Source organism: Pogona vitticeps, chromosome 1 (genome assembly GCF_051106095.1).
Source record: "Pogona vitticeps strain Pit_001003342236 chromosome 1, PviZW2.1, whole genome shotgun sequence".
NCBI classification, from domain to species: domain Eukaryota; kingdom Metazoa; phylum Chordata; class Lepidosauria; order Squamata; family Agamidae; genus Pogona; species Pogona vitticeps.
Window position 1 is genome coordinate 122,386,899 of NC_135783.1, and position 18,700 is coordinate 122,405,598.

Below are 18,700 nucleotides of genomic sequence, written 5' to 3' on the forward strand. Positions count from 1 at the left end.
ATGGAGGAAAACAGCCAAAGCAAAGGGGTATCACGCCAGGGAGTATTCAAGAATATTTGCTTTTTCCTACCTATGTTAAAACCACAAATTTCCAAATGCAGACATGCATTTCTGCTATCTATGGTATAGTTATATTACAGACCTTCTAGTATCCTTTTCTAAAAACCTTTCATTATCCAAATAATAATAAGCTATATTTCTTCATGTTTTCTAATAATGTTGATCTGTGGAACAACAATATGAAGAAATGGAAGAGCAGCATAAGCAGTATATTTAGGAAATGTGAAGGGTATTCTTGCATTTTAATCTCTTTTTTTAAAAGGACACATTTTAAGGTAATTTCTAGATAGCATACAACATCACCGTTGACTTTTAAAAAATTAAGGATGTTACATATTTGGCTTTATTGGGAAAGAGGAACTAATAAATGTAGCTACTAACCTTCATGGTGGGATCATCCCCATGTACAAAACTATGGACAAGAAACCTTACAAATTATTGCTACTGTGACTGGTCATTCATTATCGGTGGTACCTGAAGTGGTATTACTAAATTAAATTCCAGAATACATAATCGGTGAGCAACATTGTTTGATATTGATTGTAGAAGCCAAATTCTGTTCAGCAAAAATGTGGAAGAATGTGAATATTCCAACAATTAAGAGCTACTTGATCAGGGTTATAATTTAATCGGGAGAAAAAAGATTATGTTTACATTACATCCAAAATAAGTATCAATGAGATTTTGAAGATTCAAAATCAGTAGTAATCTTTACTATTTTTGAAAAAGATTTGGACATCTTTATGGACTATATTAGATATGGAAATACATTATAGAATATTGTAAGATGTGATATTACAAGATGGTATTACACCATGCGTGGTCGTATAGAGAATCATGCATTTTTAGTGTACTTTTTTTTTTCTTTGTGTGAGGAGGGAGACAAGGAGGCCAAGGGCCCTGTCAGTATCACATCCTCTCTTCCCACAGAACCAGAGATACTCCACACCTTTAGCCCCCTCCACAGACATGGGAGGAACCCTGGAGGAAGATGGCTCCTCGGTGAGGCTAAAAAGCCCTGGAACAACAGGAAGTCCAGAAAGAGAACAACAGCGCGGAGAGGAGAAGCCAGAAAAGAAAAATGATACAAAAGACGGGGAAAGGTGAGAGAGAAAGATAGATCTAGCAGGATGCTGTGGAATATCAAGGCACTGAGCCCTACCTGGGGTTGTTTGACAAGAGAAAGGCAATTAGCTTGCTCAAGGGATGGACTTGAGAAACCAAGAAGGATCTGTGGGCCGGAAAGTTGGTGCAGCCCCATGTCCCAAAGGACGAAACCGAGATATAGTGGCGGCAGAAACCCTCTCCAAAGCTCTCAGAGAGAGGATAGAGCTATGCTGGAGGTCACAAGGATGAGTCACCGGGAGATCTCCCCAGAAATGGAAGGACCCTGAAGTTGCACGACAGAGGAGGGCACCTCAACTCCCCTTCCCAAAGGGGACAAGAGAGCAAGGGGAGGAAATAAAGTACCACTGACTGGTCTGGATGGTGGGTCTGTCCTCCATACCTGCTGCCACACACCTTGTCATACAGGACAGCGTCACCTCCTTTGACAAGCACAGGGAGGCCAGAAAAGGAGGATCGACCTGGGGCCAAGTATAAAGAAGAGACTGGTGAAGGAGAGAAGACTGTTAATCTCTAGAGTTACGTTGTTGACTGTGAACCATTCCATATTATTGTTGATATGTTGCTGCCTAAACTAATAATTTTTTTTTGTTTGACCAAATTCTTGTATCCACTATGTGAGTCCATGAAAGGAGGAAGAAGAAAGAACCAACAGGTGAACATGGGGAAGGATCAGAGTTAGGAATAGATTTAGATTTTTAAAAGTTTCCCAGTTTATGCAAAACTTCTCTCACACACTTCTAGCCAGAAGTTGTATAACTTTGATCACTCGTCTGCCCTCCTCCAGCAGACCAAAGAACGCTGCACTAGGACACTATCCCATTCTCGGAGGGTCTGAATGTGTCAGAAAATGCAAGCAAAAAGGCAGAATTTCCTTCTCTCTCTCTCCCTTTCACACTCACTCACTCACTCACTCACTCACTCACTCACTCACTCACTCACTCACTCTCTCTCTCTCTCTCTCTCTCTCTCTCTCTCACACACACACACACACACACACACACACACACACACACACACACACACCCCTCAATCATAACCAGCCACTTTTTGCCGAGAGAGGCCCGGAAAGAAAGAACAAGAAACTGGGCCTTCTCGGCAGTGGCCCCCCCGGCTCTGGAATAGCCTTCCATCAGTGATCTGCCTGGTTCCCCTGCTGGGTGTTTTTAAGAGCCAATTAAAAACTTGGCTCTTGAGGGAGGCCTTCCCTCCTGTCAATATTTGACTTTATTCTTACTATAATTTTCTGTTTATTCCCATCTTGAGCATTACTAACATTATTGTTTTGAATTGTTTTAACTGTTTTAGATTATAATGTTTAATGGAACCCGCCCTGAGTAGACTTTGTCTAAAAGGGCGGGATAGAAATCGAATAAATAAATAAATAAATAAATTTTTAAAAGTAAGCAGGATTTTCCCCCAAAAGCAGGGTAATGCCAAGACATGAGATTACTTCATCTTGAGATGACCTAATAGTCTATTATTACTGCAATCCATCACAGGCTTAGCATTCCTTACAGTCTCAGACAGACAGCAAACAGAGGCTGTGCATCAGGTTTCTCATGAACGGCATTCAGCTTGGTGGGTTACAATTTGTACAGGTCTAATTAAAATCCTCCAATGAAACTTCAATAACCACAGTTCAGGATTTCAAAATATATTGAAATCTCCTAATTTTTCCTATTGGCTGACTTGGCCTCTTCACAAAGACGTACGAGGAATCAATTCCCTTGAGCTTTCTTTGGAGTCGTCCTTTCATTCTGCTGAATTTAAAATGTGTTTGTTCCACAGCATGAATACTTCAAAATGTCCAAAGAACTCGTGTCCTCTTCTAAAATCCACACAGAGGTGTTTCATTCAGAGGAGACACATCTGCATTTCTGCATCTGTTTGAAAAATGCGCACAAAATACAGATGGATTTATTCGATTAAAAAATAATTCTTCACCGAACCAGCATGAAAGGGACTGGGAGGTGGAAGAAGAAAGTACTGTATGTAGAAATGGAACAACTGACAGATCTGGCCCTTTCTGCCCATCCAGCATCTTTAAAAAGTGTTTCAGTCCCACTGTTCCGCTTGTCGGCTCAGAACAGCATCATAACCTTACAACAACCCTATGACCTATCCTAGACTATGGCCCAACGGCTAATCCCAAGTGCACCCCTTGAAAAGTCTCCACAAAGAGTCTGAGAACTCCTCTCTCAAGAGTGTGAGGCGTGTGTGTGTCAGTGGGAGCATTTCCCCCTTGGTCTGCCCACCATCTCATCCTATTATTTGTAGCACAGACTTGATGACCAGAAAATGTATTTAACACTCTCATTCTGGAATTCGTAGCAACAATTTTATCAACATATTCAAAGCGACTGACAGGGACCTGCAAACATTTAGTCATATCCAGGAAAATTAACTCTGAAATCCCAGTATAAAACTGTGTATATGTTTGTGTGTGTGTATGCTTCTACTTAAGCTAAAATTGCACCATCACATGTAATAAATCTTCAAAATAATAGGTATTTCATTCTTTTCTTATTGCTACATTTGTGTGGAAAACTTCAAAGTGAATATCTCTAAGAATTTCTGTAGACTTCAAGTGCAGGTTTCTTGTTTTTTTTTTTTTTTAAAGCTTCCAAAGAGTTTGCAAGCAGTAAGGAAACTATTTCAATGTTCTCCTGTTCCCTAGCAACAAGGATCTGCTCAAGTCTGTTCATCACAAGTAGGTAATTTGTATAAGATCTGTTGTGTTTCAGGGCAGTCATGTGTCAAGGAAAGCATGCTAGTTTGCTGTGAGAAGCCTCCCACTATAAATACAGACAGGAAAGTATTCTAATAAATGCAGTATTAAATTTAGAACTGTGTCCCACTACTTTTTGTTTTGTCAGAGGCTGTGGCACTTTGCATATGCAATGTGTCACTGAAGAAATTTAATTCAGATGCAACCTGGACAGCTGCTCCCAGAGGAAATACTCATTTTATCACTAAATCAGGAAAATGGGGGGAATGACACACACATATATGTTTTTACAAAGTGCCTATGGTCAAATTGTAGATGGTGACATTGTCAGTATTTGACAACACACTTGAACTCCAGGTGTTTTTATCTTGGATCCAGGGATGTGCCAATGTAATTGTCCTTGCACAATGTTGTTTCCTCAACTCTCTGCTTGTTGTGCGCGCGCGCACACACACACACACGCGCACACACACACACACACACCTCTCTTGGGGAGCTTCCTCCAAGTTTGAAGGACTCTCTAGAATAGCACAGGTAGAGACATGGGGGTTTCACATGGCAGGAAAGTGTCAGTAAAAACTGGAATGGGCCAACTCTAATGAGTTACAGTTCCTCCTGCCCATGCATAACCATCCAGGGATGCAAATCACTTGGCCAGAATCCTACTATTAAAAAAAATCCATAAGAGAAACTGCTTAACCAGTTTATGCCATTTTCTGGCCCTCGGAGCATGCCCAATGTGAAACGAAGTCTGAGTGTATCCACCTCTGTGACAGAAAGCCAGAATGACTGCATCCATTACTTATGTAGCTTTGGGTTTATGCTGCGCATTGTTACATGTTCTCCAGTTTTAATGGCACTGTGCAAACTAAACAAGATTCTGGTCACTGCCTTCTAATCCATGCAGAAACCTTCTATGCACTCTGGGTGAGTACACTACAGTATGTTTTTACTTTACTGTACAGGGTTTTTTGCAGCTCGTTGGTGGGGGGGTAGGGCTAGGTGGGGGGGGTTCTGAGCTCTGATGGGTCTTGCTGGATAGATTTTACAGTTTTAAAATGGCTGCATGCTTGCTGGAATCTTTCCTTGCTGTGTGTTTCTGTGGGGTGTGTGTGTGTTCTGAATCTGTCTGGTTAAAATGTGGACCCACGTCTCTCTTTGTGCTGAGGAATTCTGTTGGGAAGAAAACCTGCTTGCAAAAAGGTTAAAAATGGAGTTCAGAGCCATATCTCTCTTTGTGCTGAGGAGTGTTTTTCAAGGTGTTCTGTTGTCTGAAAGGTGCTTGTTCCCTCTCTCATTTGCTGTCCCTTCCCCCCCAAAAAAGGTGCTTGTCTTGGCTGAAAATGTGCTTTTCAAGGTGTTCTGTTGAAAAGGTGTCTGTTCCCTCCTTCCCTCCCTTTTTTCTTTCCTTTTTTAAAAACCTAACTCATCTTAGGTTAAAAGGAAAAAAAAGAAAAAAAAAGTCTGTCCCTAGTGGTAGGAACGGATTAACCGGCTTTGCATTAGTTCCTATGGGAACTAATGATTCGAGTTACAAACTGCCCCTCGACCTAAGAACCAAAAACAGCCGGAACAGATTAATTGGTTTTCAGTGCATTCCTATGGGAAATGCTGATTTGACTTACGAACTTTTCGACTTACAAACTTCCTTCCGGAATGGATTAAGTTCGTAAGTAGAGGGCCCACTGTAGAATTCTTGCTCCAAGGTGTGTGAATATGCTGCCTAATGGTATTAACACAAACAGCCTTGCTACACCTTACAGTGGTGCCCCGCATGACAACAATAATTCGTGCTGGGAAAATCGCTGTTTAGCGAATTCATTGTCATGTGAAAACCCTTTCCCCATTGGAATGCATTCCAATGGGGAAAATACTTCGTCGTCCAGCAAAGATCGTCCATAGGGAAGCCATTTTGCAAGCGCCGATCAGCTGTAAAAATGGCTGCCCTGCGAAGCATGAGTCCGGAAAACACAGGGCAGCCATTTTGCACAGTCTAAAAAATCGTTGTCTTGCGAACAAACAGTTCACGAAGCACGGACCTAATCGACATCCAGCGAAAATCCCCCATAGGAATGACTGTTTTGTGAATCGCTATAGCGATCGAAAGAAATGTCATCGTCATGTGGATCCATCGTATAGTGGGGTCGTCGTTTAGTGAGGTACTACTGTATGTGGTTTTAATCTCTCTCTACTACATCCTCGCCTCTGTCTCCTTCCTTCTTACCTGTTCAACCTAGCACACAATCACCAGCCCACCTTATTAACTTTGAAACTTGCAAGCAATTTTTTAGAGGGAACCATCCAACCGCGATGTACAAAATTAAAACTGTAAAGGAGTAAGGACAAAGCACTGGAATGTCTGCATTGAGCAAAACAGACAACACTATCTATATGTCATCCAGTACATGAGCTCAATTTTAAATCAGGATAAAAATTAGGTCTTTTTCTAATGACAGAGCCGGAAACGGAATTCTACAAGTGAGGAGCCACACTAAGGTGGCCCAGGCTTGTCCCCAATAATCTAATTGTTCTTACAGGGAAAAAGATCAGCACAGCTTCTAATTTTGCCAACAGAGCACAAAAAGTTTAATATGGGCCAAGAGAGCCAGTCAAGGAATTTGGACCTAAATTATTTAGGTTTTAAAACTCACACCAGCCCTCTAAGCTAGGCCTGACATGCACTTAAAGAAGCTAGTGCCATCTAGCTTGCCATGACCTGATCACCTAGCACTTACTAACACTGGAATGGCAACCAGCAATCTAGCCTGGATGTTATTAGATTATGGATAACTGAAGCAAGATTCATATATGGCTTTAAATGGCAAGCTAGCATAAGGTGGTAGAATATACTCCTAGCCACTGCCATGAGCTCAAGTCCCCCGCAGTTAACTCAAAGTTCAGAACTGCTGGTCTGCCTTTTGGTTAAGATCAAGTGTTATACAGTGGTGCCTCGCTTTACAATCATTCTGTTTAACAACGAAACTGCATTACGACAAACTTTTTGCGATCACTTTACGATGTTTCCTATGGGGGAATTTCACTTTTCAATGATCAGTTCCCTGCTTCGGGAACCGATTCTTCGCAAAACGATGATTCTCAGACAGCTGATCGGCAGTTTCAAAATGGCTGCTGGGTAAACAAAATGGCCCCCCGCTGTTTTCTGGGACGGATTCCTCGCTGCCCATCGGAACGCATTAAACGGGTTTTAATGCGTTTCTATGGGCTTTTAAATTTCGTATTATGACGTTTTCGTTCTACAGCGATTTCGCTGGAACGAATTAACATCGTAATGCGAGGAACCACTGTATCTGTTCTTACCAATTTAATATCTGATACAACCTTTATTTGAGGACTATATATTAAATGGATTTGAGGGGCTGGGAAGTGGAAGAGGGAACTACTCCATCCATTCCAAACATTGACCTGATATTGCAGTATCTCCCGGAACAGTGCACCTCTCCTTTAGGCAAATTGTGGGTATTGTTTTGTGTGATTTGTTGTCAGATGGGTTGCAAACTGCCCAGAGAATATTCGCACTAATGGGACAGTACAGAAGTCAAAATAATAAACAAACAAACTCACTCACTCACTCACTCCAGAACAATGTACTTGGTTCTTTGGGGGAACTGAAACCTCATAAACCTTGACATTTTGTGGGAGGGGGATTGGAGACATGTCTTCCATGTCTATGTTCATTGGGATGATGGAAGACTTGACTTGACAGGATGGAACTGTGGTTTTGCTACATTTGTTTTATGAATTCTCATGTCATTTACCTATATTTTAAACGTTTTACAGAGAAGAGAAACCTCTGAAGTACTAAGGTAACTTGAAGTCCGCATCAAGTTAGCAGATTCCAAGTTTAATACAGATGATTTTAATGCTGTCCCACAGAGGAGAAATTCACCTTCAACGCTCTTGACTGTTTTAGTCTTGAGAACAATTGTGATGTGAAAAGGAAGGGTCTTCTCCACGAGCAATAATACAAGGGAAGGAGACATGGTGCACTTGTGCCTTTCTGTGTCCATACTTTTGACTCTGCCCCCAAAATGCACAAACAAGGAGATTAAAGTAGAAAGTAACCTCCTTTTCCAATATGCTTTATTCAGGCATTTAGACTGAAAGCATCTTGGGCTCAGAGGGTGGCAGAGATATAGGGATGCAAGACCCACCTCCTATGACCCCACACCAACTGGAAGTCCTGCAGATGCATGTACATTCAGCGCAAAGGCCTGCATATACGTTGTAATTCTCTCACAGGCAAAGTCGTATGCCCTTGGAAGCTATTACAGCACCTGTGCAGACCTATGCAAATGAAAAACCAAGATGTGCAAGACTTCTGACATGGAGGCCTGGGTGTATGTACAGGTCTCCATCATGCTGTGAGTCCAACATCTTTTCAGGCTGAATGCCTGAAATTAGGGCTAATGGTTTTTCAGAAAGGAATTGATCCAAGGTAACAGAGAAGGAACAGAGAATCTAGGTGAAACAGGGAAGGAATGGATGCTAAACTCTGTTTAAAAAGAAAGACAGATGTATACTGCATCAAGAGTGCGCAATTTTTTAACAGACTGTCAACAGCAGCTATTCAAAAAAAGGTTGAGAATGGCTGATTTAGAGAATAATATCTATGCAGAAGTAGGATTGTCAAGGACAATGAATAACACAGTGAGAACACAGAGAATCCTTTCATTTCACCACACTATCACAATATTCTGCCAATATAAAATATTCTCCTCACGAACTCGACCTTGTGCAAAAAACCACATCCACCTTCAACTCTTTTCCAGTGTGAAGTAATTTTACAATACACACCTAATTCATACACTTGGTTGTGCAACCAGGCGCACAACAAGTGGACAGAAAATTGCAAAAAAAGAGTCTTGCACAATTCTTTTAGGTATGTACCGTGTTTCCCTGAAAATAAGGCAGGGTCTTATATTAATTTTTTGCTCCAAAAATATATTAGGGCTTATTTTCAGGCGATGTTTTATTTTACAGTCATATCATCTCCTTCTGGTTGCTGCATAATGCTGCACAGCGGTGGAGGGTGGGGTTTCACTTAACTGGGGCTTATTACAAGCATCCTGAAAAACCATACCAGGGCTTATTTTCAGGTTAGGTCTGAAATGCAGGGTAGCCTTTCGCAGGGTAGCATTTTATTTATTTATTTATTATTGCATTTATACCCCGCCTATCTAGTCGAACGACCACTCTAGGTGGCAAGAAGACTCTGGCTGAGGTGTTGCAACCTCATATTTTGCCTTAGTCCTCAGCCACCAATTCTGCATACACACACCCAGCAAAACCTAGGGCAGTCATACCTTCATGATAGTGAATGAAATGGCACAGCAACAGTTGAAAGAATGTAGTACAGATGGAAAATAAGGTGAACACTCTTAAATCCACCCCAAATCTACATGAGTTCATCCAGGGGTTTATGCTAGAGCGCGGATGGGGGAAATGCAACCCCCAGATGAGGGAATTGCACTACAACTCCCATGATCCCCTGACAGAGATTATTTTGAGTTTTCTGTATCCGTAGAGGTTTCTCAATGGATAATGCTAAGTACTTAACTACTGGACATCAGACAAGCAAATCTGGCTTCCAGCTTCCAGTCCTCTGAGTTTTCCTTTCAGCAAACCATCCCAAACCACCCTTCATCATAAAACAACGGTACCCTGTATGCTTATGTATATAATAAACACTGCAGGTGGGGAGAGGAAGAAAAGGGGAGAACGACAGAGTTGTTCAGGCATGAACTACAGTGGTGCCTCGCTAGACAGTTACCCCGCATGACAGTTTTTTCGCTAGACATTGACTTTTTGCGATCGCTATAGCGATTCGCAAAACAGTGATTCCTATGGGGGAATTTCGCTGGACAATATTTGGTCCCTGCTGCGCAAACCAATTTTCACTAGACAACGATTTTGACAGCTCTCTCCGTGCTCGCAAAACGGGTGTTTTTGGGACCTAAGCGTCACAAGACAGCGATTTAAACAACTGATCGGCAGTTCACAAAGCGGCTTTCCTATCACCAATCTTCACTAGACAACGACGATTCTTCCCTATTGGAACGCATTAAACAGGTTTCAATGCATTTCAATGGGGAAATGCTTTTCGCTGGACGATGATTTTGCTAAACAGCGATTTCAGTGGAACGGATTATCATCATCTAGCAAGGCACCACTGTATTTCATGTAACTACCTCATTAAAAGTAAAATTGTTCCCATCATCTGGACAATCAAAACAAAAGGTGCTATTTGATCTTTGCTATAGGTAGTGGAGTAAACTACATAACTAGACTGTACTGGTTTCAAATCTTTTTCTAAAGACAAACATTTATTACAATAGCAATCATTAACAATATTTCATGCTCAAAAACCATCACTCCCTTTTCTGCCTGTTTTCCTACTGTGTGAAACTGACAGCACAAAAGACAAAGGAGTTGCCAATAAGAAGTATCACAGAAAATGACTGCAAAATATCAATGTCACCTTGGGCAGTGCCACTCCAATTGTACATTGCTCAACAGAAGTGAAGTGGTAGGGTATTTTTTTAAAGATAGATATCCTGTTAAGTTAAAATCCTGATACCTGACCCCAATCAGTTTTAACAGGCTGGATGCAATGGTGCCATTTATAAACTGAGAACAAAAAGAAGGCTCAAAACAAATTAGGAGGCAGAAAACTTACTGCTAGGGCTTTTGACAGCTTGGTTCTGTAATTGTTCAGGACAATAGAAAGAAAATCCTGATGTAGTACATAAGCATAACCGCCATGGAAGAAAACTTTTCTCGCGCGAACCAAATCTGCAGCATCACAGAAAGGAACCTGAAATTGAAAAGAAAAAGGAGATGAAATTTCTAAAAGACCAGCAAGGATGGCATTTTAACTTAAAATAAAGGAAGCAACTTGTTTTAGAAAACTAATGAAGGGAATTTGGGAGATGTGATGTAAAACGTGTACCAATTCTTTAGCATCTAAGAGAGCTCATAACACTCTAGATGTCACTAAGTGTCTATTTCCCAGCCATATGAATGTTTAGCTTGTATACAAAATATGAAAGCTCAACAAGATTTTACAAAGAGGTAATCATGTTAGTCTGTCTCTCCACTTGGGCAAAAGGAAAAACAAAACAGAACAAAAAGAGGGGAAGAAACCCAAATATTGAAGCAATCTATAATTTCCAGTATCAAGTCTGAGGAAGTAGACTGTGATCCACAAACGCTCACACTGAAGTAAAATTATTAGACTTTATAGTATTGCAATATTTTATTTCTTTTTGCTTTTTCCCCTTTTGCGAAGGTGATTTTAGGAACTTTTATTATGCATTTTTGCACTTCAGAAAGACGTTTTTTGAAATGGTTGCCAATTAACATGGCAATGCATCCTGACATGTTAAACTAACCACGTACTTTCAGGAATTACCATATATGTTCTGAGAAAGCAGGCACAATTTTGCTTCTAGCACCCCTTCTATTCCTCAGTGACAGAAGGCTGCAGGAGAAGGAAATTATTTGTACCTCAAGTATACAGGGAGAGGAAGCCCACGTGTTGTTGCCGGGCTTCTGTCACTTTCAGCTTTTTGTCAAAGGCCTTAGCTGTCTCTGAACTTCAATCTGTTTAGCTCAGTGCTGGCCATTTTTAAGACACGCACATATTGTATACAAATGCATACAGGGCATCAGTGGGTAAACTAATTAGTTTTAAGATGCCTAATGTGAAATAATAATGCTAACAAATTCTGTTTCAAGAATTCCTTTTTTTTCCTTGCAAGGAGCAAATCCTTCTTGTCATGCATTGTCCTGCAGACCTTGTAGGCATATGATCTGCTTTTATACTTGAATATGTAATGTTCAACCGGAGAGAGTATTTCATCTACTTATCTGGATAAAAACTGGCAGTTTAAGATTAGTAAATCAACCACCCATTTCCTTTCAGACAAATCTTTTATACTAGAATTACAGTCAGAAGGAATCAGAACATGAAATAGGAGCACTACTCAGCCAAGTGGGAAGAATGGAAGAAAAGTACCAAAAATATACATTTTGTACTAAATGCCAATACAATCTATAGTGATTTCTATTACCTTATAGAAGATGCAACTGTTGACATCAGCCTCAGGAGTCACATATCGTAAATCGACATCAATATCTTTTTTTTCTGTTTCCAAAGCCTAAAATAAAAACAGTTTTCTTTTCAAGACCTACTCAGAATGCTTTAAAATAAATGAAGATCTTTTAAATTTAGCATAAACTGAAAGGTAAATGTAGCAAAAATGCAGAAGTCAAATTTACTATTCACCGAAAAAGAAAGAATTAAAAAGAAAATGGCTGTGCTTGGGTGTCATGCCAAACAACAGTGAATAACTTCTGAAGATTGGGGGGGGGGTATGTCCCCCTCTCAAATATCCTGCATTCATACTTCTTCACAACCACCTTAAGACAGACAATGTCCCCAAAATATAGTGTCCGTGTGTTATTAATTTTCCTCAGTCCTAGAAAAGAGCACAGGTTCAGTGATCTTCATTGGTGATTTTCCACTTCTGGATACTGCACTATGAACATCCGTTTAGGTTAATGTGGTATTCACAGCCCAAGCCAGGCTCAACCGCTTCCCAAAACAAACATTCAATGAACTTTCTTTTATTCTGAGAACAAGCCATTGATTCCTTTCCCATATTGCCCACAATGCATCATATCCTAGTAAACATGTCCAGGTTTACCCAGGTTGAAACTTGATGGCCCCCACCCTTGCACACACACCCCACGCCCTCCTCTCTTCTCTCAGTCTCCCAAATCATTTCCTTCACACGAGACTCTTTCTTTCTCCTTCACATTCTCCTTCAACTTATACCAGGGATAGAAATACACTACCTCAGTGCGCACACTCTCTCCATCTCTTGTTCTCTCCATCCCCCATCCCAATATTAAGGTTCATGGTTGCCTTTTTTTTCTGCCTCTGTCCCTGCCCTAATACTCACAAGACAGAAAGCTATCCTCTTCAGACAGTGATTTTCAGAATCCCACAGCTAGCAGGGCCAGTCAAGAGATAACCTCATCATTTATTTAAGTTGGGGCCTTGGTAGTATCCACAGTGTTTTAGTGATCTTTTGGGACAAACACACACAAACACACGCAGAGAGACAAACTTTCTGCTGTATTCCAAAGATTTAGCATCTTGCTTGGCCAAGCTGAGGCTGCAACAGATCCAAGAAGCTCAACACAAATGTTTTTAGCTGCTTTTATAACCAATTACAAAATGGCTGCATTTTGATTCACAATATCCAGAGCTATACACTATGTGCAGCTTTGTTTTATTGTTGCGAAGAACACATAACGGAGGCTGTGCCCAGGAAATTTTATGGCTGAGCAGGCACTTTGTGTGTTCATATCAATCTTAAGCAGTGCATCCTCGTGTTACTCTAAAACTTAACTAAAATTTTAAATCGCAAGATGGCTGAAGAACCAGTTATGATATATGGCACAGGGTTTGGTTTTATTTTGAATTATTTTTACAGGTTTATTGTAACTAGTAAAAACAATCTCAGAAAGGTCTATTTAGATCTCTGTTGATAATCACCATCTGTCTCCAATCAAACTGAGAAAATGAACAAATTAAAACTCTTAATTAGCACTGCATATATTTTCCTCAAATTGCTTTCCATTATGTTTATGGAAGTGAGAAGAGGCAGCCATGCTAGTTATTCTTCAATCACATTTACTACTCTGTTTTCGCAAAAGTGAAGAAACCAACATGCCATATGGGTTGAAAACTACATCCAAGGATGGAATTCTTGGAACAAACTTTACAAAACTGCTCTCTGAATAATACAGCCAAACTGTGTCAGGAAGGTACAGATAGTGACAAGAAAAGGTTAACAGTAAGCTATTTTTTTCTCAAAAACTCAGAACTGCAGAGTAGATTCACTGCTAACCTGCGAGATCAAGAGCCACGCAGTTCTGAGCAAACAAGAGATAGCAGGTTAGTATTCTCCAGAACATGAACATCACCCGACAGAAAGACACGGGGGTCAAGTTCTAATAAAGACAGGTCAACCAGAGGTTCACTACTCCAGGAGCAAAAGAGATTTCTAAATTACTGCAGAACCCTTTCGTAAAATGCAACATATTGGAAAGATGAAGTCACAGCTGCTTCCAGTCCTCGCCTTGCCACATGAGACTAATATTAACCAGGTCACTCCTTCACAGTTTCCAAGCCCTGACCCAGATAACTTTTCCCCGAAGCAGCAAATGTTCCTCCAGATCTTCCCCTCTCAAAAATCTCTTGTTGTTTTGCCAACCTCAGTTTAGTTGGCAGATACACAGAAGTGGATGAGGGGGTCGTCTCCTTGGTACGTACAACGTGGGCCACCTGCAGCCCTTGGCCCAATTTCATAGGTCTCTTGGCTGAAATTCGCAAGCCCTCTAGCAGTCATCTGTCCATCCCAGACACCCTACTGGCCAAACAGGAAAAAAGGAAGAAGCAGGTGTGGGTGAAGAGAGAGAGAGATCTTGCGCACTACGATGAGAAGAGAGAGCTGCGTTACATAGGCTTGCAGCCTGATCTACTACAGCTTGTCTTATGTGCTCTGTTCTGCAGGCACTGTGATACTGGGAAAGCGGAAAGCACTACAGGAAATTCAAAGTGGTGGAAATCTGAACTCCAGCGAGGCAAGTCAAAACACAGGAGACGGCAGGCACTTTTATTAGATTAATTAACAACTGTCAAAGCCCAGTTATCCTTGTGATGCTTTTAAAGCAAGTCAAGAACTCACCGCTCATTGAGATGCTGAATTACCAGCACTCACATACTTTCCTTCCACTTCTCAATTAAAAGGACTTGGAAGTGAAATAAAATGAAAGAGTGCAGGCTCTTATCAGAACAATTAGTGATAAAACAGGAAACTGAGGAAGTGCCATTTGCACTGTTTAGCAAACCTCTTCAAATCCATTTTTCAAACCACACATACACAAATATCAAAGAGCAGCTACCTGGGGGAAAAACGAAACCACACTGACATCTGCTACCCAACTTTTTTCCTTCCTGCCCAGCAGCCCATAAATTGAACTACAGAGCATTAGCGCCTCCAGCTGACTATTTCAGGATATATTTTCCCTCCCTTTATAAGTTCAGAAAAAAGCAGTTGCAGAAGAATTTAAGAAAAATTATACAGACAGCAGAATGATTAATACAGAGATATCTGGAAAATTCAGAATCTGCACGCACCAATGCACCACCGTGTGGCCATGCAGCTTAAAGGGAGCGCTGATCATAGTGCATCTGAAAACTTTTTGTTTGCTACCGTCACAATGAAAGATTTTTTATTCGTAAAGAACACCATTCATGTTGAATTAAAGAAGAATCAGTCAGTTATCAGTTAAAATCCAGGGATTTTAGATCCACAAGCCCATGCAAGGGACACACATTTAAGTCCTAATAGGATCAACAAAGCTCAAAGATGTGTACCTGTACACTAGGTTGTGATCTGGATATATCTGCCACTGCTACTCAAAGACAGCTGGACCACAACATAGCATGCAGGAAAACACAGTGATATGATCACGACCAGGTACCACCATCCCAGTTATAAGAGGTACGAGTCTCTGGTCCTTTGACCACAAGGAATCCACTCGAAGAAACCCCCAGAAGCAACTCTTAGTGATGGAGTTTTTTTCTTAAACAGACCAAATTTTGCACAATAGGAGATAATCTGTAGGTAACCAACACAGGAGCCACGAACTACTCTCAAGTTTATAGCCATGGAGAAAGTGGTCTCGATTTCTACAGGAGGTCCATGCCCTTCTGGACCTCAAGTAACATATATTCCTGTGCCCCCCTCCAATTTTCTTCCTTTACTTAAAAAGCTCTTTTTAAACACAGTGTTCTTAGATTTTTTGCTCTGTTTGAGACCCAGACATCTGTTCACTTCTAGTCTTAAAAAAAAAGATTCCACCCCCCAGGTTAATAGGCTTAGAACTTAGGAAACAGAAAACACAGAGAAACTGCACCCCATTTGCTACTGAGGACATCTTCTCACGTAGAGTTGATAAAAGATTTCTCTCTCTTTTCTTGAAAAGTGTCTACGTGTAACCACTGTTTATACCTCAACCTCAGCATCTGTTTCTGACATTTATAAATATATTATAAAAGAATTAGTTTTCTTCACCAATAAAAAATAGGAGACAGTACAGCTCAATCCAGGGCTCACCCACTAAGATTATAACACTTTAATATTGTAAAAACATATATAACCTGCATACTTGCATTTGCATGGCCCCTTCATCATCAGAAATATACCGTATTTTTCGCACCATAAGATGCACTTTCCCCCCACAAAACAGGGGGTGGAAAGTCTGTGCGTCTTATGGAGTGAAGAAAACAGATTATATTTTCCTGTTTTCTTCTCCTAAAAAATGGTGCGTTTTATGGAAAGGGGTGTCTTATGGAGCGAAAAATACGGTAAGCATTTGTTCATATAAAGTAACTCTGGAAAACCCCACTGTGTTTCAAACAGATTTTATACATTGATTTTTGCACAGGATTTTACAGTGACGCCATAGAATATTTTAAATATTTTGCTAGGTAAGTAACTACAGTGGTGCCCCGCATAGCGACATTAATCCGTTCCAGGATTAACGTCGCTATCCGGATTCGTCACTGTGCGGGGGGGAACCCATAGGAAAGCATTAAACTCCGTTTAATGCGTTCCTATTGGGGAAAAACTCACCGGTAAGCGAAGAATCCCCCATCTGGCCGCCATTTTCGCTGCCTCGGTAAGCGAGGCATGAAAACGCTGTGGGCGGCCATTTTCCCCCAGCTGGGCGGCGCTGGCTTCGGAGCGCCCGCTATGGACGCTTCCCCGGAGGTTACTCTGAAGCCTGCTTCAGAGCAACCTCTGGGGAAGTGTCCACCGCGGGCGCTCCGAACCTTCTCCCCCCAGCTGGGCGGCGCTTGCTTCCGAGCCCCGGCAGTGGATGCTTCCCCGGAGGTTACTCTGAAGCCTGCTTCAGAGCAACCTCCGGGGAAGCGTCCACCGCGGGCACTTCGAACCTTCTCCCCCCAGCTGGGTGGAGCTGGCTTCCAAATGTCCGCGGTGGACGCTTCCCCGGAGGTTGCTCTGAAGCAGGCCACCGCGGGCGCTCTGAACCTTCTCCCCCCAGCTGGGCGGTGCTGACTTCAGAGCGACCTCCGGGGAAGCGCCCGCTGGTCAGCTGGGGGGAAATGGGGCCTATGGGGAAAAATCGTAAAGCGATTTTTCCCCATAGGAAACATCGCAATACGATCGCAAAATCCGCATCGCTATGTGGTTTTGTCGTTAAACGGGGCACTCGTTATACGAGGCACCACTGTAATTAGAATAAGGCCATTTTCTGTAATCATCGTCATCATCAACCTATGCAGTAGGCCCAGGGGACAACATGAAGCAGGTGAACTCATAAAGTTCTGCTGAGCCAACAAACTATTTATTGCAAATATAAGCTTCAAGCAACAAAGCAAATGACTGTATACATAGAAAATGCCAATACATAAATCAAATAGTGCCCAAAACAATACCAGGAGCAGATTGCGGTACAGTGGTGCCCCGCTTGACGAAGACGATCCATGAAATGTCATCGTTAAGCGATTTCAATGTCATGCGGGGGTAAACGTATAGCGGGGCACCACTGTACTGTTCATTCCTAAAGAAACAATATTCTAGAGGATTCTTTTCTGTATTCTCTCCCTGGGGAAAAAAACTGAAACACTGTGCTTCCTGACAGGTCTTTGCATCTCTGATTCCAATGCTTTATTAATGAATAACTACACAAGGCTTCAATAAAAAATCTCTTTGTCACATCCCTTTATAATACAGTTATCAGTAAAAGACAGATAACACAGATAGAATACCTATTGTTTACATACACTTTGGCCAACAACCACTCCTGGTTTCAAGATGGCTTATGATGCAGTTTTTATCTAGGCGCATTAATTCAGAGTTCAGTTTTCACAAGAAGCTCCCTGCCCCTCCGTGTGGAATCCACCCACTTGCAGCTCTAATAGGAACAAATCTCAGCACGGTGGAAGTAAGTCTACTGTCATGAGGCACTGCCAGAGGAGACCAAAATGGAAACACACTGTACTTACTACGTCATATGCTAAATTAGCATATTCAAGGAACTTTTTCGCCAACTCGTCACTTAGTTGTATGAATCTGTAGCGGAAAAGATCCATTTCTTGCTGGATAAACCACCGCCTAAGTTCCTCCCTGCAAGAGAAAAACAAGCTGAAGGACATGTAATTGTAACAAGCACATATTTTGGGTTCTTTACCTTTTTTGGAAGGCAGATAAACAACAATATCCATGAGTCACATTCATATGTTTCTTTATGGAAATAACTTCCTTACATAATTTGGGTTTTAACTTCATTCTCAAAATTTATATTGGGTGTTCTCTTTTATGGTATTGGTCTCTCATTCCTTGTAGCTGGACAAAATTAGTTTCTTCCACTTCTTGTTTAGTTGTTTAGCATTCAGGAGATGCACCTACAGCCTGAAGTACATAATTTATTTTATTTATTTATTCGACTTGTATGCCGCCCGCACTCTGCAGGAGTCTCCGGGAAGTAAAAACAAACAAACAAGATACTTTTAAATAAGTCAAGGAAGCAAAGCAATACACAGTAATACCTTTGGCTAATAACAGTTGTGAGGTGATGCAGTTAACAGAGAGAAGAGCAGTACAGTCGTACCCTGCTTAATGATTGCCTCGCTTAACGAGGAAATCGCTTTATGATGAG

The 18,700-nt window shown here is 41.3% G+C and overlaps 1 protein-coding gene and 1 non-coding gene across 4 annotated transcripts in view; one reads left to right on the forward strand and one right to left on the reverse strand.

The window, feature by feature from the left end:
• The window catches only part of PRIM2 (DNA primase subunit 2), a 94,842-nt gene that overhangs the window by 62,758 nt on the left and 13,384 nt on the right, over positions 1 to 18,700 (reverse strand). For all 3 annotated transcript variants that reach the window (XM_073000242.2, XM_073000234.2, XM_078386287.1), the window contains exons 5-7: positions 18,048 to 18,168; positions 12,010 to 12,096; positions 10,614 to 10,751 (exon numbers count right to left, since the gene is read on the reverse strand). In XM_073000242.2, the coding sequence (XP_072856343.2) occupies positions 10,614 to 10,751; positions 12,010 to 12,096; positions 18,048 to 18,168 (346 nt within the window). The remainder of the gene's footprint in view (positions 1 to 10,613; positions 10,752 to 12,009; positions 12,097 to 18,047; positions 18,169 to 18,700) is intronic.
• On the forward strand, positions 7,195 to 7,376 carry LOC140703588 (U2 spliceosomal RNA). Its single transcript, XR_012082906.1, has one exon. It is a non-coding gene; the product is annotated as a U2 spliceosomal RNA (small nuclear RNA).